The 20,395-nt window shown below is 36.3% G+C and overlaps 1 protein-coding gene across 2 annotated transcripts in view; it reads left to right on the top strand.

The window, feature by feature from the left end:
* LOC110041816 (5'-3' exoribonuclease 1-like) overlaps nt 1–20,395 on the top strand; it is a 247,804-nt gene that overhangs the window by 208,914 nt on the left and 18,495 nt on the right. For both annotated transcript variants that reach the window (XM_089283773.1, XM_089283774.1), the window contains 8 exons: nt 204–375; nt 2,098–2,140; nt 7,198–7,386; nt 8,846–8,981; nt 11,942–11,999; nt 13,616–13,700; nt 17,213–17,323; nt 17,820–18,104. In XM_089283773.1, the coding sequence (XP_089139899.1) occupies nt 204–375; nt 2,098–2,140; nt 7,198–7,386; nt 8,846–8,981; nt 11,942–11,999; nt 13,616–13,700; nt 17,213–17,323; nt 17,820–18,104 (1,079 nt within the window). The remainder of the gene's footprint in view (nt 1–203; nt 376–2,097; nt 2,141–7,197; nt 7,387–8,845; nt 8,982–11,941; nt 12,000–13,615; nt 13,701–17,212; nt 17,324–17,819; nt 18,105–20,395) is intronic.

The raw sequence follows: 20,395 nt of genomic DNA, 5'->3' as shown, positions 1-20,395 counted from the left end.
TTGCAAACAATTTTCATGGTCACAGAGAAACAGGAGTTCAAATAATTTGTATCTCCCTGGGACAAGCACCTCTATTATTATAAAATTCCCAAGCTCTTTCTCTTTGGTGCCCATGTTAAAGGGCGTTGACAACAAGTAATGGGGAATAAGAGAGCATTAATGACCTTGAGGTCACTGTTAAACTAACGGTATGCCTTTCTTAGGAATCTCTGATTTTGGTTGTGGTATGTCTCCTTCAAATAATACTCACGACAGTCCTTCTCAGTTCAAAAACTCTCCCAACTTGGCCTACAATAAAACAAAGCAGAGAGTACCAGTGACTCAAGCCAAAGGGTTTCCACAAGCACAAATGTATTTCAACAGAATAGCAGAAGAGTAAGTATTTTCCACTTTTACTACAGTCTAAGGAAATATTTATTGATTCCTGAATGAAACCTTGTTTGTTTTAACCATAATGTTGGATGTTTGTTGAGAGGATGCTGTGAATATTAAAACTTGAAACATCTTACTCTACTTTACCTCTGATCTGTGCATTTGAAAAGTGTTTTAAATCTCACAATATCAGTGTGGGCTTTAAAACTCTTCATAATAAGGAACTCGTGGACTGGGATTGATAATGAATTGTTTGATCATCCAAACCCCTTTAATCAAAATTTCATGGCTTTGATTGCAATCACATATGGGTCAGAATTAATGTTTTCTCAGGCTAAGGGAAATTTAAGTGCTCTTTTTAGTGGGAAAGTACACTATACTGGTCCATATTTACCGTGTGGCACAAAAGCGAAAATAACTCACCTTTTTTACTTGACTACAAGCTGGAGTGGATCTGTCAAACAGTGCCTTAACCTTAAAGAATATTTTTAGAAAATGTGTTCCACTCAAAATTGGTGATAGACTAAGAGATTAGGAAACCCAACAATTCAAATGCTGGCCTTCTGTCAGTTTTTCATGTAGGTAGGGTAGGTAGGGTTAAAACACCCAGGCGAAGGTCGCCCTGAATAGTGAATTAATATAAAGCTTTTATGTTAGAGAGTTTAACAAGAGCATGATTTGTTATAGTACGATACCAAGAACAAATAGACCTTTTCTACATCACAACAATCAGATGTGTCAAGTCGAGGTCAGGGCAGTTAAAAATACAAGGGATGTATGAATATGACCACCACTACCTGCTTCTGTTGTTACTGATTGTACACACTGGAGTGGAATGTGGGAAAGGTCAATAAGATAGGGTAATAGAAGGCTTTGGTGCAAGAAGGGTGTATATAGCTTTTTGGGCCAATTTTTTTTTTCAGGATCGAGCTAATTTTTGGCAGACTGACTTGTTTTGCCATGAAAAGCATCGTAGGGTAAGTTTTCCAAGAGGCATCTTTTGGAGCAAATCCTTGGAAGGTGGATCTCGGCGTGACGCAAACTTCAACGGTTACTTTTAGCAGCTTTGACAGCACGGTTTTTTTAAAAAAGATGTTTTTATTTTTGAAAGAAGTAGAGAAATAGACTGGAAAAAAATTGACCGACCTGGTATCAAACCAGTGTCACAACAAAACAAACTCAAATCTGGCCTGCTCAGAGCCTTATTCGCTTGCACTAACAAAGCAACAGTAAGAGCATAGCGTAATTATATAAATAATAAGCCCTGTATCAGTTCAAACAACTAGTGGCAAATGCCCTGCTTCGGTGACTTCATTGTTGAGCAAAACAAAAGGTTTCTTTTGTTTTTCGTTCAACAAACAATCTCCAAAAGATACCCTTGGAAAACTGAGTTTTTTTGCATACGTAATTTCTTGAAAACGAAGAGCAAATCAGCAAAAACAATTATGCAACAATGCTTTTCATGTAAAAAAAGTCAGTCTGCCAAAAATTAGCTCGATCCTGAAAAAATTAAAATCGGCCCAAAAAGCTATATATGCCTTTTTCGCACGAAAGCCTTCAATTTTAACAGACATACTAAGTATGTTTTTTTGTTACCTTAGTAACACGGTGTATGTATTTTCATTTACACTTGTACATGTACGTGACCAATAAACCTTTCCCATAGCTTCTTACACTTACCTCTCTCAAGTCATTTTAGTAACTCATGCAATATCTTACTCACAGTGCCAATGATGAGATGATGTCCACACCACTGCAATTCCAGAAAGTGAGTGTGTTTATCAGTCTTAGTTAAAAACTCTGACATTTTGCACAGTCTTTTGAATTAATTGTAGCAAGTGCAGAGTGATAATTATAACAAGGAATGTGCCCTTGCAACGTACCTACAGACAATAGTACTGCTATGGGTATGCTATGTTGATGACAGATTTACTGCCATATGCAAAGAAATAATAAAAGGTTTTCTGGGTACCCAAACAAACAGAATGTCAGCATCCAGTTTAGCAGAGAGGTAGAAGAAAATGGAAAATGTCCTTTCCTGGACTGTTTGGTAAGCTGTGAGAGCAACAAATTCAATATGAACCACATCATAAAGAAAATCAATATATGCCAATATATGCCCCAGGTCTGGCCAGCTGACTCCTTACTGACCCCCTACCCACCCCCCACCCCCCCTACTGGACCCATATAAAATCAACTGGAAAAAGAAAATTCAATGGGTCAGATTCAAGTTCATGAATAAATTAATATTTACTTAACACTGAAATTTCTAAGATGAGGGCTGGACGCATTGTAGATCTCTGACTCTCTTCTCTATTCACTCTAAGCCAAGGTTTGGTTTACGGATAATCGAACACAGAATAAGTTACCATAATGTACAGTTTTCATACCCCTTAGTAAATCAAGCAATGAAAGTAATGAAGAAACCCTGGCAAATGCACACCATGAGCACTATTACAAGGTCAATATATAGGTGTGGAAAACTTTTAAGAATTTGTCAATTAAATTGCATTGAGTTACCTTTCAAATCCATGGTTGGGTTGATGACTGCATGCATCAAGGTGAAAGTTATCAAAGGCCACTTTAAATTTGAATACTAGCTTGGGGACAATTGGTAGGGGACCTAGATTTCCATACAAAAATGGTGTTTACACAAGGTGCCCACTGTCAATCGCAAGTCTGTTCATTTGCCAGCATTTTGTTTTTGTTTTTTGTTTTTTTTGCTGCTTTTGTTGCTTGTTTATTTAACCCATTGACACCCATGCCACCCGAAACCACCTGTGATGAGCTTTGGCCTTTGTTTTACTTCTGACATCATCACAAAAGGAGAAAAAGGAAAGGCAAAAAACATTAAAATTTCATGCTGTCATGTTGCAAATGCCTTTTTGAGAAGATTGAAGCTGATTTGGCCCATATCCAGGCTGAAAATCTCCAAAATCTCCAAAAAATGCATTTTTGGCAAAAAGCTCGGGGAGTCAATGGGTTTATTTCCAGACAAATTCTGTAACATAATCCATCTATGGAATCAACAGTCACATACTGAGCTTGTGTGACCTGTGGATGAATAACAAATATTTGGATATATCTAGTACTATTGACAAGGTTTAATGCCAGTAACTTGGGAATGTTTCAGCCGCAAATGAACTTCTGGGTCTCTTTCTAAAATAGCCACTAAGAGAAAGCAATACTTCCCTTTCTGTATTCGATCAGTGGAAAACCACTAGTGTGGTTTGAAAACAGTGCATGACATTTCCTTATCTGAGCTAGGGGTAATTAAGAAAGATGTGCAGTCATACTAGTAATCTTTGCACTAAAAAGGGAGAAGGGATGTGACCCGAAATATAAAAGCTGTCCTCGTTCAAAATGAGAGTTTGGTAGATCATGCAAGATATAAAATAACCTGAGACCCAAGACATAAACCGATGTAAACTACCAAATTTTAATGCTGTGTAAAGGTTTGCAGGACCAAGGGTTGTGTGACGGAACAGAACGGTAAGGATATCTTTGCAAATCTTGAAATAATGCCTTACAGCTGCTTCAAATAATGCTTGAGTTGACCAAAGCATTTTTTGCTGAGAAGTTGCTGTGAATACTACGTGGCTCTTGTAAACCCAAAATATTAATAATATACTGTAAACTGCCTCTTGTAAGCCCCCACCCCCCACTTATAAGCCTCCTCCCTGCTTTTAAGCCCCCCCCCCCCAGTTAAAGGCCCATCTACCTGTAAAGTAAAAAAGACATCCGGTTATAAGTCCCCCCCCCCTCCCTAGATAAAAGCCCCCCTCAAGCTTTCTTTGTTTTGAATTTGTTTTGGTATGATGTTTTATAGCATAATTACCAGTAATTACCAGACTTCAAGCCACAAGCAGACCTTTCAAGACCTTACGACAGGATTTGTTTCCCCTTAGTCAAGACCGCCAGGGGATCTGCAAACAAATGTTGTTTATAAGATTCCCTGGGCAGATTGCCTGTGGAACTACGTAGGAGAAACTGGAAAGTGTTGACTAACCAGGAAGAAAGAATATATTACAAACACAAAAACATACAAAAAAGGTTCGAACATTGCCATTCACACATGGTTGAATGGCCACTCTGTTGACTTTAATAATGCCCATGTAATTGACAAGAGAAATTTTTGTGTGAGAAAAATACTGGAATTCTGGCATACTGCAATCACAGTTGAATCAGACTAAAACTCAAAACCATCACCCACACAATATTCAATTCCTTTATGAACTCTGTATTGGCATTTTATTTCCTCACAAGTATATGTTTGTTTTTATTGTATTTTTTTCTACTTCACACTTTTTACGGTATACATTTTAATGTCACGCTTTTTATTCATTGATTGTCAAAGATTGCAGATTGGCAATCAAAAGCCCTAGTAATTTTAAACTTTTTTTAACCAGAGAACATTTTTTTTAAATTTTGAACATGTCCTATCCTGATTGCTCATCCATTTTTAAATATTAAAGAAGCTTTATGACTACAATTTCTCAGTGGTGTGTTAATAACCAGTTTTAATCAAAAAAAACTTTTGCAAATGACAAAGTATCCAGTTGCTTGATTTTGAGACCACCCTTTAAAGTCTCACCCTTTAAAGCTTGAAAAATATAACTTTTTGAAGCCTACTGAATATGACAAAAACTATCGCCATTTGGTAGAATTCTACAAGTATGCAAATGCTGTAATCTGATTGGCTGAGCCATTGCACACTATCAGCCATTAGTTTTCAGTGGCTTGGTGTGGTCAAAAAAAATTGCAATGTTTCCTCATTTCTCCAAAGTTTTCAAAGAACATTTAGAAACAAATGAAACAAAATTCCTAAGAAGACTAAAAGGAGGGCATTTATGGTTTCTTGAATTAAAAAGCTCAACAGTTTTTACAGAAACTGATAAGTGTCCATACACAACTGCAAATGTCAAATTGAAATTCAGTCTGCGCAAATTCTCCACAGCATGAAGTTTAATAGTAAGACCAGAAATAATTGGAATCATTATTTGAAGGAAAATTCAGTGAGAATTCCAGTAAAACAATTAGATTATTCACTCTTGATTTCTATGAGGTGATAGTTGATGAGGCCTTAGGCCTCATCAACTATCACCTCAGAAATCTCGAGCTCATAATCTAATTATTAAATACAGCTGATTCTATGTTCCTGGACAACAGGCAATTTCTCACCCTACCCAGGTATACAAATACGTATCAGCAACTTAAATGCTTGGAAGCAACTCTTTAGTGAATCAGCATCCTATCTAGGGGGAGTACAAATACTCCTAGGCACTTTTGGTTTGGAAACTCTAGAAGAGTGCTGACATGACCTGCTACTAGGTTCTTTATAGGCATTGTACCTGTGACTAGTGTGATGGCATCAAAATTACCTGCCAAGCCAAAAACAAAGCCAACATATTTGTCTATTTTTATAGTGTATCATGCATGGACGAACATTTTCTAAGCATTAATGCCTCCATGTTTAAAATTCTTCAGTTTTCCAATTCCTGCATTTGTTGTCAAGTGTTAAGTCTTGTTTACTAGACATATTTGAATGAGTGAAACAATTGCATTTGATCTTGACACTTGTCCACTCCTTTACTGGAAATACAAATCACAGTAACCGTTGATCTCTTCATCTGGGAACATAGAAGATATCATTTAGCAAATTAATGGAAAATGGTGTTTCATGTACTACTTCTACAGGGAGAGTGAGTATTTCATTGGGGTATCCAAACACCAAGAGACAATTGAAAGTATGAGACCATGGGCCAAGTGCTTTTACTGTTTCAAGGTTGGGTTTTTTTCAAGATTCCAGTGAGATAAACTCATTACATAAAATTTTGCCTGATTTGTGCTCTGCAGTTGAGATAAAGAAAACAACAGCCCACTATCTTGGGCTTACATGTGCTTCTAGGTTATTCCAGAGTGAAGTAGATAAAAAACTTATTAGAGAGCATTACCGGACATGTTTCTAATACACTGTTTAGGTATGAAAAGGCCAGGGAAGATCAAGCTTAACTTGTTTCTAACATTTTGAGTGTAGATGAAAACAGTAATAGCCTTAAAGAAGACATTCAAACAGTAGTTCCTGTAGAAGAAGAGACTGATGACAAACGTGAACAAAACTTTTTTTCTGTTTTCAAAGCTTCAAAGTTTAATGATTATTGTGATGTGAATGTTTTTGTAAATGAGCTGAAATAAGAAAGGTAAAGATAATACTGGCTAATAAATATTCATTGTTGTGAGCACCTTGTAAATGATCATGCATAATTATTTTAATCAAATGGTATATACCTCTCTCACTGGAGAATGATACATTGTGTTTCATTGGGTACATCCAAACGCTTGCATGCACTTGATGTGGTATACATCCAGTGATAGGTAGTTGACTTAATGAATTATTAATGAGTTTGAGAAGTTCTTAAAAAAGAAAATAGTGCATGCTTGAGGCCTAGACTACAAGTAGAAACACGAGCAAAACATGTGATTGTATATAATTCAGTAGTTTTTCTAGACCTCAAAAGTGCATTATTTTCTTGAAAAAAAAAACAGAAACACCAGGCCATCTTCTATTTGGTTTAGATTATAGCATGAAAAAGTGAAAATATTTGCATTTGACATACGTGCTCTATAATTTCCAGCTCCAACAGTGGGTGTACAGCAGTTATATTCTAGTAAACAACACATTATGAAACTTTTTGTTGAACTGTATTCACAAGTTGATATACATGTATAAACAATTTGAGAAAGTTGCCAAGAGTCTGAAATTAGCAAGAGTCATTTCTCATTCTGTATTGCTTGCATATTAATGCAAAATGGTTTTCTTGTCAGATTTCTTTGGTCCAAACCAATAAACCTAATAACGGTCCAAGTGAATTTGCTGACATGTGGAAAGAACTGAAAGTCAAAGAAAGCAGTCCTTCTGGCCATGGCACCAGTACTTATCCAAACACCAACACTGCCCCAGTACACAAGGACTATAGAGAGAAAGAAATAGCAGAGAGTGACTTGATGATCAAGGTTAAAATTTGCTAAATAATCTCAAATTATGTCTATTTACATTTAATGATCACACTACCATCAGCAAGCTATGTCTAAGTGGCACTTGTTTTGTGAGGCTGGTATATATTAATTTATTATATCTCTCAGTTAGTACGCACACCGTGATTGGTCAATTTAGTGGGTCGTACTCTCCTGTACAGCTGTCTAAAATTTAAAGTTGGTTTTGTTGCCAAACTGTTTCGTGATTTATCAAAAAGTGTTCTTAACTTTTATAGCAAGTGAAAGTTTAAAACTTTCTGATACTCTAAACTATGTAATAAAGTATGCTAACAACTTAAAACAGTTTCAAACTGACTCGTTTTACTTTCGAGGTGTGTCAGAAATTTGAAGCCTTTCCGAGTCTGCATGAATAGAAATCATTCCCGAACCTGTCGAGCACACAGTGGAGATATAATAAATCTTACTAACCTCGTCTTCTCGGTCCGTACTGTAAGTTACGGATCCTCATTTTTTCCCCTTCGAATTATGACCCGTACACTTCGCGCTTTCATCTCCGGATCGAGCGGTCCGGGTTCGAGCCCTGGCCGGGGACATTGTGTTGTGTTCTTGGGCAAGACCCTTTACTCTCACAGTGCCTCTCTCCACCCAGGTGTATAAATGGGTTCCGGCGAACTTAATGCTGGGGGTAACCCTGCAATGGACTAGCATCCCATCCAGGGGGGAGTAGAAATACTCCTAGTCGCTTCATGCTACAGAAACCGGGATAAGCTCCGGCCTGATGGGCCACTTGGCTCACATGCAGACTTTACCTTTTACTTTACACTTCGCACTTGGGCCATAAATCAAAGGGGAAAAAACTTGGTCCATAACTTACAGTACAGTGGCAATAGCCACTGAAGCATATCCCAACTAAGCGTGCCAAAATAACCTCCCTACAACAACCAGTTAAACAACAACTAACAAACAATGTATACAACACCCCATTTTTGCTGTAAAAGGTCACAAAGCTTGATCAGCATCACATGTCATTAATCTTTGTTTCTGTTTTGGGTTCTATTTTATTATATGTTGATCTTGTTACAGAATTTATGCCACAATTTACATTGTTTTTGAAATAGAAATGTTGCACACCAAAAAAAGGCAGGTGTCATAATTCTTTAGAGTTCAGGGCTAGGTTGTTCAAAAGCTGGTTAATGCTAACCCAGGATTAAAAGTTAACCAAAGTATAAATTTGTCTCGTATACAAATGTTTTTCACTGCTCATGTTTTGTGTATTTTGAGATTATACAAACTCAAAACAGAAGGCCAAACAATATAAACAGAAAATCTCACCGCAAAGTTACAAAAGTCAAATCAAAATTTTCGCTTATCTTGGGTTAGTATAATCGGGCTTTGAACAACCCAGCCCAGAGTGTCAATAATTGCCTCAAAAATATTTTGGATAAATATGAGGTAAATCATTGTGGGCTCTTATTAGGAAGGAACACAGGCTCTCCGTGAGATGCTTCAGATTGGTAAGCCCCAAAGACATGATGTGGAGAAGCAGCAAGCTAGACCAGCACCAGTCAGCCATGGCAAACAGCTCTCACTGGATGAATTATTCAGCAATCAAAGTAAGGTCAAACCTGGTTTAGCTTGGAACTCAGACAGATCTGTGGCTGCTGTTTCACACTGCCAAAATAAACTATCTATGAACAATTTCCTTATTTTCAAACCTTTGGTATTCTTGCTGACCAAATGTGGGCAATGAATGAGTTGCCAGTAATCGGATACCCGTGTTTGCGAAAAGAACTCTGGGATCGTCAGGGGGCAAACATTGCAAGTCGCTAGAAGGAAATGTATGGCGAAAAGCTGTTTCCACGCCCAAAAACATTGTTTTGGGGAGAGATCAATGCTTTTTCGCCTTTGTTTTATCACAAATGGATTTTGGCAATGTTGATAGATGGAAAATGTAAGTTTTTGTTTGAATAACCGTGAAATAAGTGATAAAATTTACCGATAAACTCCCTTTTGCTTGCGTGAGGTTTATTGTGAAATACATTGAAGAGAATATTGAAATTTCAATACACGCGTGATCTCGAGAGGCTACCCAGAGCAAATGGTAGAAAAGACCCTCCGAGAAGTTAAATATTAAGACAGAAAAGAAGCTCTAAAACACAAATCGAAAATTGCAGAAGGAACTACTGTCCTTTGTGTCGGGCAATTTCACTCAACCGTCAATAACAAACTTTGGAAAGCATAATCACGCACAAATGGCACTTTCAAATACAAATACTCAGAGATATATTCAGGGAGCTACCCTTGATCTGTTATAGAAAAGGAAAATCACTGAAATACGTGCTTGTAAAAGCAAAACAAAGGCTTTGAGCAACACTAGTAGCCACACAGCATGAGTCGCGCGGACTCATTTGTCATTAAATCAACCCCAGACAGTACAATAATCGCCACCGGGCTTATTTCCAGTATTATTTGTACGACTAAGCTTTCAAATAAGCCAAAAGTAGCCTGTACACAACTTAAAAGGCTTTACGGGGTTATTTCCTCTCGATTTACACCTAATTAATTTTGTAATATTTTCAGACCATTACGCGATGTAGATTTCACAATAAACTTCACGCAAGCAACGAAGTTTATCGGTAGATTTTGTCACATATTTCACGGTTATTCAAAGAAAAACTTACATATTCCACATATCAACATTGCCCAAATCCATTTGCGATAAAAACGACGACGAAAAAGCATTGATCTCTCTCAAAAATCGTTTTCTTGTACCTCGAAACAACTTTTCGCCATACATTTCCTTCTAGTGACCAGCAATGTTTGCCCCCTGACGATCCCAGAGTTCTTCGCGCAAACACGGGTATCCGATTACTGGCAACTCATTCATTGGCATATAGGAATGAGTCAGCATTTTATGACATAATTTTACATGTTCATTCTCATCAAAGCAGTGAACGAGACTCCAAAGAAATAATTTATTGTAATTCCCTTCAGAAGCAAGTGTGAAGCAAAATAGGTTGGAGGATGGAATTAAATTGAGAATGGCAAATATACAAATTCCACAAAACGTAGGTCAGTTAATATCAGTTTTACATTTCCACAGGTTTCCTTTGCAATTCTGTTGGTACTCAGACAATGGTGACAATGACGATTTCTATTTTTACAGTGACTGTCAAATTGAATTTCTCGCACAATCATTGGCAAATTTTTATTGTCAATAAGAATGCAGACACATGGCTTGTGGGTCTTGAAAATTTTGCAGAATTGCTTACAATTCTTAATCAGGGTGAGCAACAAACGACATCTAAATGGGGCTCTTTTTAAGAAAAAGTTATCAAAATAGTTTAAGGTGATTTTTTAATTTAGATTGGATTCAGCTGTAAAGCAGAAAAAACATTACAAATTGATGCAGAACATGCTGAATCTGAACTGTCTTTTATTTACTGTGTTCAGAGTGAACATGAGTGAACTAAATGCAATGTAACAGTGCATTTTGGTGAACTCTTAGTGTAACAATAAATTAGCTGTAACATTTCTGCATCTAGAGAGGAAAACAGAACAGGTGTTTTGGAGAAGAGGTAAAAAAACTACAAGGATGGGAGAGGATTACAATTCAGTAAGATTTACTTTGTGACAGAATGTCAAGAAATCAAGCTAAATGTTACAATTCTTGCTGAAGGTTGAATGTTTTACTCATGGTGTATTTCTTTTTCCTTTTAGTTCATATTTCTTTGTTTTCAGCACTTCGCTTTTTTTCTTTCTGTTAGAAAACAACTTTATTTGAAGCTCATGGCCATACATTTACCTATTAAAACACATTACAGTGTATAGCAGCAGGGACACTGCCCCTTTAATGCATCTGTCCTTTTGTTAATGATGTATCATCACAACATTGTCAAATTACAGTTGAACCCCACTATTTTGAATCTTTAGGGGAAATGAAAAGTAGTTTGAAATGGCAGGAGTTCAAAATAAATTTTTGTAAATGAATGAAAGGTGAAACCAAGGGAACTGGTTTTGAGTTTGAAAGAGGGAATTCCAAATAATTGAGTTCAAATTGACGGGGTCCAACTGTAGTCTGGGAATTCACTTCGCTACTCCTGGTAGCAACTCAGACAGTGTTATAATAAAATTCATTATCAATAACAGGCAGATTCAGGAAAAACTGGCCTCAACTTGCCAAGTTTTTCTCCTGTCCAAATAGGCGTAAATAGCTGTTATTGCAGTTATCAGCGACTTGACACACAAACGAGGCGAAAGGGTCAATTCTGCATTGTATTTTCCCTTTTGCCTCGTTTGCATGCCTTTTAAAACAAAAGAATATTTGACCACAGACTCAACTCCAGTAACAGCCATTGCAAAGAAAACAGTTTGGATAATCCTTGAAATGTGAAAGACTCACCATCACATCCATTTTTCATGGCATACAAGGCACCCAATAATGGTATATTTTGGCATTGTGAAAGCTGGACATCTGTCTGACTCCACAGGCTGAAATCAATTTGCAAAGTATGCTATTCAGATACACTTGTGGTTTGTAAATCTCTGAGTTTTAAAGCTGATTTGTCTGAAGGTTCTTCACAAGTCACTGTCCAACAGTTTCCACAGTTACCTTTACCACTTCCCTCTGGGTAAGTGCTCTTGTAGTAAGTTTGCAAATCATGGCATTAAAAAACCAAGGCATTACTTGTTGGCAAGAGTTCAAGAGTTCAAGAGTTTTTAAGAGATACTGATACTGCATAGGTTATAGAGGTTTTAAATCTTGATACCAAAAGCTCATACAATTACTGAACTAAAAGCTTTTACTCTTAACATTAGATCCTTATCATGTAAATCAGGTTTTTTTGTTCACCCTAAGCAATACTTTAGTTAGACAAAATGTATTTTAACTGCCAGCTTTTTCCAAGTCAAAGTTGTGAGTAGTTTGTCCTAAGAATATTAGGATTTCTAAAGACAACCTGGCAATCCCTTGCATTTCTTCTTAACAGAATTGGAAAATCTAGTGTATTTTGTCCACAAACAACGTCAAGATTTTGTAACTTAAAGACAGTGAAAAAAAGATGCCATGCTCAGGTTATGTGACTTTGTATGCAGGGTTAATTAGACCATTGACAGCTATCAGCTACAAATAGAACTATGAGGAATTATATTATCCTTAACTTTTTAAAAGGTGGTGGGTTTTTGAAAGGGTTTGGAGATGAAAAGAAAAGTATACAAGTTTAAGAAAAGTATTTTCTATTTCAAGAAAAGTATTCTTAAGGTAGACCTGGCCAGCCGCTGCACGTAGAAGCTCGACCCATATTAATATGTTTAAGATTTCTCTTTGTTAAATTATTTTTATATATATGTGTTTTTATATTTTATCGATGTTAACAGTAATTATGCATTTTTAATATTATTCATTGTAATTTATTTTATTTCTTTTTTATGTTGTGACTAGACCTGTAAAGTAGCTTTCTATGTAGCTAAGAGTCAGTCACTTTAAGGTGATTCCTCAGTATTGTATTGCGCATCCCCAGCTGGGCACAATTTTCGTGTCATTAGTGCACGTAAATGAGTGTGTACACATACACAACGTAAGAGATTTCCCTCAAGCTACGCTTGACAGTGAAATAAATGCTCGGTTTCTCTTAAATGAGCATGGTGACCTATATTTGTTATTGCATAATTTTGGTGTACAAATTATCCTCTTTAAGTTAAAAAATTAAGAAAAAAATTGTTTGGAATGAAAAAAAAAACAATGTAGCTAATAGAGTGCACAAAACCAATATGCAAGGATGTGAAATATGACCTTGAAAACAATGTTTCGAGGAACATTGTTTAGAATTGTGTGATTTTCCCATAAATTATATATTACATTGTTCCATGTGCCTGATACTTTCTACTTATCAAGATTTTTTCAAGTATTGCTTTAATAATTTTTGCTTCCACCCACTGCAAAATGTAGCTTGAACTGATGAAATAATGCATGTGATTAGGCATAAATGAGGTAAGATCAGCCCATCATATCTCTTTAGCAACAATGGTGACCTATCTTACGTTTTTTATCGCATTTTCAATACAGTGCCTGGTAGGGAACATTCAGGGAAAGTTTCAAAAAAATTGTTCGGCTACTTTTATTTCTGAGGAATCACCTTAATAAAGTCTTACTTACTGACAGACGGACCGACCAACCGACTGACCGCTAGAAACAGAAAATAGCTGTTTTGTTAATATTTTAACACTGTTGTTTTCTTTTGGGTTTTAGGAACCTTGCATCAGTTTACTTATTACGCTGGTGTTATTCTTTTGGTCTTCCACCTCCTTACTATCACTACACTCCTGCTCCTCAGGTTTGTTTCTTTCCTTGCAAGCTTTGTGTTGGAGTCTGCTTTTCCTGTGCATGACTACATTGTATGCAAGTGACAGCAGAGATATATGTGGCAAAAAGTAAAGTACTGTTGTAACCCCACTGTATCTTCATGCCTGACAATAGACCCTTTGCATAATTGGCACCTGAATTTGAAAAACAATATTTTGTACAGCCACAGCCTTGTACTTATTTGTCCACACAAAGGATTGATTTTTCACATGAATGCGAGGCTTAGGATGTATAAGTGTTGTTATTCAAATATTGGCACCATTTATGCAAATGGCTTATCTTGTGATTTTTGTGGATCTGGTAATCAAAGTCTGGTTGTTTCTTGCTGTTCACCAAATGACCAATGATCTAATTATTTGCAGTATAACTTGCTTCCATGGAGTATTCAGGAACATTTGAAGAGTTTCCATACAACAAACCTTTCTGAAATCTCTGCTAAAATTCCATTTTTTAAGTATTGCAATAAATACTAGAGATTTTTTTAAACAATTTTATTGATATTGTTCAACTTTTTACATATGCATCACTACATTAAGTACATTACAAAGCTTAAAAGAAACTAAAGGAAAGCACTGAAAAAATATAAAGTGGCACCGATGTACTCAAGCACAAAACCATTGAACTTTTAGGTATAGAGTATATTACATTTCTACAAAAATTAACTAGTAACACAATATATTAAAAGTCAGAAGTATCCTCATACGAGTAGCTTTCTTTTGAGATGATTCTCATTGGTTAATTTTTGGTCTAGTTTTTTGACAAATTCATTAATATTATAACCTTTAGAATACATTTTCTGGTACAATAAATAGTATTTGGCAAGCAATAAACAATAATTAAATTTAAGCTCATTATTTCTTTGAGTGTTCAGAGCTGTTGCAAACAATTTTGGTGTGACATTGGGCAAAAAAAGTTAAATTTTGCATTAAACCAATCAACAACTTTAACATAGAAAGCTTGAGTATACTGGCATTCCAGGAAACTATTGAGAATAGAGTCTGGCTCTTTACAATAAAAACATCTATTTTTGTCATTTAAACCATAAGTGCACAATTTCTTCTTAGTAACAGTTAATCTGTGGAATAGCTTGAAATTAAATTCTCTTAATATTATTTTCACGGGATATTTTTCCAATGTTAGTAAATTTTGTCTTCCAATCAGTGCTCTCTAAGTTCGATTATTTTTCCCATTTTTGCAGTCCTGTTGCAATACGGGCACTGGCACTGATATAAAGCCAATAGTAATCCTTACACTTCATTTTGTATAGATCGATGTTCAACGACAGAGAGAGAAATGTAGTTTTGTCAGCTGAGAGGCTTTTATGCCTATTTAGGGATCTTGCTTTATGTAGTAGATGATTAGGGATTGCCAAAATAACCTGTAAGTAAGTTGAAAAGTTACATTTTACCTTGAATTTTCCTTGGAGTGTTTTAAGCGTTAGAGGCTTTCTATTGCTATCCAAAATATCCTGAATAAAGATGGCACCTGTTTCTTTCCATTTCTGTACAGATGATGGAAGTGAGATGAATTTCTTAACTTGTGAGGGAATTTTCTCGATGTTTGCAAACTTGAGAAACCCTTATGAAAATCTATTTTAACACGAAATCAAAACCGCTCTATCTTTTTAAATATTGGAGACCTACAGTAAGGGTTTGAACATTGATCAATGACTAAACTTTGCATGCTGGTTACTTTCATCTGAGCGAGCAATGAGCGACTTCCAACTTGACTTCACAACAATAGACCTAACCATTTGTAATAAATGCACATTAAATGATTGTGGCTTTGTCTTGCAAACGAGGTACCTCTCAATTAAGCCAAAACAGCAAACAAAGATGTTAGTTTCCCGTAATTTAAAACTGAGTTGTAAAAAGGAGTTCTTTGAGCAGATACATGTATTCTTACCTCAAAAAGGACAAAAATGGCAAGAGGGTTGATAAGCGGAGGCCATATTGCTGACAAACAAGGGAAACTAGCTCAGTGCACAATGCATGACAGTTGAATCTCCTCCTTTGCTCCATGTGTTGGCGGTAAATAAATTTTGTACTGCTGAATGTTTGGTCAAAAATTTTACCATCAATTTTGCGAAGAAATAATTGCAACAGAAAAATTACATAGAATTGCAAATTGCTCACACAGAGCAGACAGATATTACCTCACTATCATTTCATTGCACCAAGCTAAAATGGCATAACTCGCTTACCGGTAAGTTAAGTGGAGTTACTGGTAAAGTTATTTAATGTGTTAAGGTACCATCGTTTTTTAATTTTTGTGCCTTTATCTAACCTGAAACAATATATCCAACAAAAAGCAGTAATAAAACGGATTCGTGGGTTGTTTCCATTCAATGGAAAATCCTGGTTTGAATAATTTGGAAATTTCTACTGACAAATAAAACGGCATTTTCCAGAATTTACGGAAAAGAGGAATACCTCATAAGATATACCCAAATTTTTGGGCAATTTCTTACAGGGGATTTCCATCCCATTTGAATTTCTTGCCAGTATTTCAGAATTTTCGGTCGAATGTTTCGCTTTTCAGAAATTCGACAATTTTCCAGAACATATCCATACAATTTGGAGAAATTGCACAAAAAAACTGGGGCTATTATTTTCTTTTTACAATTTTCTTTTGTGATAAAACAGTTATGAGTAAGACTTTCTAGTGTTATTTCTTCTTTTCATATGTAAAAAAAATGTAAATCTTATTTATAGTGGTCATGCACTTAGCTATACAAGCACTAAGCTTAGCTAGTTTACAGGCATGCCACTGAAACAAAGGAAACAAATATTTCAAATTAACGTAACATAGTTAAAAATCCCAACTGGCAGGAGGCCGACCAGTTGGCTATTTACAAAGCGTGACCGACAATTTGAACTCAGGACTACCGAAAAACAAATCCTGATAGTGGCAGTGTGGACACCAGTGCCCTAGACCACTCGGCCATGCTGCCTCCTCAACAGTTAAAATTGTGCACCATGCCACATTTTGTTGCCATGCATGCACCGAAGTTTTGCAGAAGTTGTTGTTCACATTACAACTTAACATAGAAAGGATACTTTTGCATTTTTTTCCACACTATATTTTTTTCAAACTAGCTTAGAATCTTAGAATCACCTCAGAGCCACCTTAATTTTTTGAAAATTTAAAATTTCGATAGAATTTTTTAAATTTTGCCAAAAGTTACATCTTTTGCTTGCCTAGCTCGTTTTTGAGGTATAAGCACTTAAAGCTAAAAGTAAGGGTGTTTTTAACAGGGGTTGCTGTTACTATGATAACCTACTTTGTCATAAAGATTGCCATTATTGGTTTACCATATTGGTTTACCAATGGCTTGGCATTATTGTGAAAGCAATATTGTAGCATCTCTTCATAAACAGTGCTGGTATTTATTCGTCAATAGCTGTTGGAAAAGTGCTGGAAACTGTTTTCAGCTTCCTTAATATAATGCCCTCTAAGTTGGCTGTCACAATTTGCCTGTAGGGAGTGATTGCTACAGTAGAGTTGGCCAATGGATTTAAATTTCCTGGTAGTGCTTGTCGTGATCAAGGTGAAGCTCTAGAGAGTGCTGCATCTGTAGCCCTGTTTCAACTGGTAAGAACTTCATGACTGTTACCAGAAGTATCTGAACTATTCTTGAAAACAGACAAAAATGGAGGATTTGTGAGTATCTTGTAGGTGAAAGTGTATCTTGTTTCTAGGAGCTACAAGAAGATGGTAATTCACACTCAACATATCTAACACTTGAAATCATAAATTGTAATCCACTGTGAAGAGTTCAAGATTATATAGGTATCCTAATTAATATCAGTGGGAGATGTTAGTTTATTTGCTTTGTTATACGTAATTAATAAGTCGGGAAGTGGGCAAGTTGACATGAAGTATTATTACAATAAAATTTGTTCGCAAAGTACCTTTTTCATGCAAATATTAGCTGTTCACTGCTCCTTGTACTCATTTTATGTTCGTTTTCATTTTAATACCTTTTGTACTCATTTCACATAACCTGTGTACATTTGAACAACCTGGTGAGAAAAGGTATAAATGTTGAAACATGGTGCCCCATAACCTAATGCAGGTTTTGTTTCAGCCACAAATCATGCCAAACATCCTAAGCCCTCAACATGCAACCATGCAGCAACAGTTTTCTCCAGGCTTCTTATCTTCTCCACCACAACCAGTTATGCCACCAGCCTTCCAAGGATTTGTTTCATTGCCATCTTCAAGAGTACAAGCTATTCATCATCAGTCATCCCAGCCTCAACCCAGCACAGGAAATGGAAAATTTACAGTCACACCAATTAAAGAGCCTCTTATTAAGCAAGGAGTTAGTCAACCTCTTAGCTCTTCAGCAGTACCATTCATCCCACTGCAGGTGTGGTACCTCGTTCAAATGAACTATTTAAACCTTACTTAAACTGTTTTATCATGATTGTGATTGTGATTGTGATCATGATTGATTGCGATCATCAATGTGATCATGATGATGATGATTATGATCATGATTATGATTATGATTGTGATCATGATTACAATTGTGGTCATGATTATGATTGTGATTGTGATTATACTGATTGTGATTATGATTAAGATCGTGATTAAGATTAAGATTGTGATTAAAAAAATAAAAAAAAATTTATTGACCACTCCCCCAATGGGGCTTTTCAGGGCCAATGAAACAAATAATGCAAAAGCACATAACATGGTTAAAAATCCAAACTGGCAGGAGACAGAACAGTCTGCTATTTACAAGCATGACCGAGAAGTTGAACTAGGGTCTACCGAGAAACAACTCCAGCTAAGTGGTCAGAGCAGGACTTGAACCTGCGACCTCTGGATTTCAAGTCTGGTGCCCTAACCACTCGGCCATGCTGCCTCCATATATGATTATGATAGCCTAGTAGGAAGCTGGCAGGTTTGCTTGCAAGTCCATCATTTTAGAGGCGAGTCTTAAACAAAAGCGGCATACCTGCCTGCATAGCTGCTTTGCCAGAGAAAAAAAGCACCTGTTTGCGAAAATCTGCCAGCTAAATATCATGATTTTGTTACATCTCGGATTGCAAAAGCCTCCAAAACAAAGTGACTTCAACACATTTGGGTTGAATTTTGTTAGCCTGTAAGCAGGCTCCTGGTGGGCGCACAGGCTAGACTTTTCTTTGTTTTGCATGTTTTGCATTTCTGTTTCCCATGTGTAGCTTCCCATCTTTCTACCATGTGTCCCATTCATGCAAGCAAAGGGGTGTTGAAGGCACAAATGTAATAACCAGTCACAAATGTAATAAAGGTCACAAGTGTAACAACAATTGGTCACAAATGTGATAAAGGTCACAAGTGTAATAACAATTGGTCACAAATGTAATAAAAGTCACAAGAACAATCACAGCTGGGCAGTAACCTAACAAATATCTTGGGGAAGATAATTAAGAAAGCACATGTGCTATCTGTCTCCCCTTCAATTGAAAGAAAAAAAGAAGCAACGAAACGTTACGCAGATTGCAATGAAACTTTGCATAATTATGGTAAGTTCTATTTACGCTCTTTTGTAAGCTTGTTTATTGTTTCATGAGCTTTTAAGACAAAGTTTTGTTGTTGCAATCTACTGGAAGATTTAAGACAGCCTGTGATGTCAAGCAATGGTTTAATCGTCAAAATTTGAAAATGTTGACAATTTTATTCATTGCATTGGTTATAATCTCCACAACAACGTTCATTTAGAACAGTTCAAAGGAAATTAACATTTCTTTATTAATGAGAAGCCATACATACACAACGATTATGGCTGGGAATCCGTACACAAAAAAGCACTTTGTCTACGGGAACATTGAACCTTATTCTAAACGCAGCTTCCCTCTCACAAAACTCGGAGTACAATAAATCGAAATTGTCAACGAAACAGATTTAAAGCTAGAAAAGCTGTAATTGTTGGTTATTCGGCATTTTGAAAGACTTCTGACGAATAATAGTAACCTATGTGTGCTGCAGGATATCTGTCATGTGCAGATGACAAATGACGATCTTTTCACAACCAAACGATCAAAATGTGACTAAAACAAAAAAAATTGCTTCATGATATGGACAACATTACCGTTTTTATTTGTTGAATAATAAAACAATTATTCTGCTCGACCTTGCAGAATATCGTCTGATTTTAGCCAATTTGGCCTACGACCTCGTCAGCTAAGTATCAGGCGATATTCCACGTGATTTCACTGGATAATCTACAATTTCTATTGAAACTAATATTGACTAATAAATATCCACTGAAAACAACTGATTGCCTAACAAGATCTGAAAACCGAAACAGATTTCTGTTCGTGCAATTACCGATACAGATCAAAAACATTGATTAAGGATCAACACAAACGTATGGCATCATAACAATAAAACTAGTCAACATGATAACAGTAACAACAGCAAACAAAACAGCAATATTGGATAACGCAATTATAGTGGTGTCTTCAGCGCAGTTTTAAATGTGGGTGTTTCCGGTGTTCCTCCAGAAAATTCCAGATATTGCAAACCAACCATATTCTCGAGGAACTAATTTCACCCACACATGATACCATTTAGGGGAATTGATTACTTCTGGAAGGCGTTCAACAGCACTACTACATCTCCCCCTTCAGCATTACTAATTTTCGTATGCTTATAACGACCCTTTTCTCA

Source organism: Orbicella faveolata, unplaced genomic scaffold (genome assembly GCF_042242905.1).
Source record: "Orbicella faveolata isolate gen_17 unplaced genomic scaffold, um_ofav_v1 contig_12, whole genome shotgun sequence".
Lineage (NCBI taxonomy): Eukaryota > Metazoa > Cnidaria > Anthozoa > Scleractinia > Merulinidae > Orbicella > Orbicella faveolata.
This window is presented reverse-complemented; position numbering and strand designations above follow the sequence as displayed.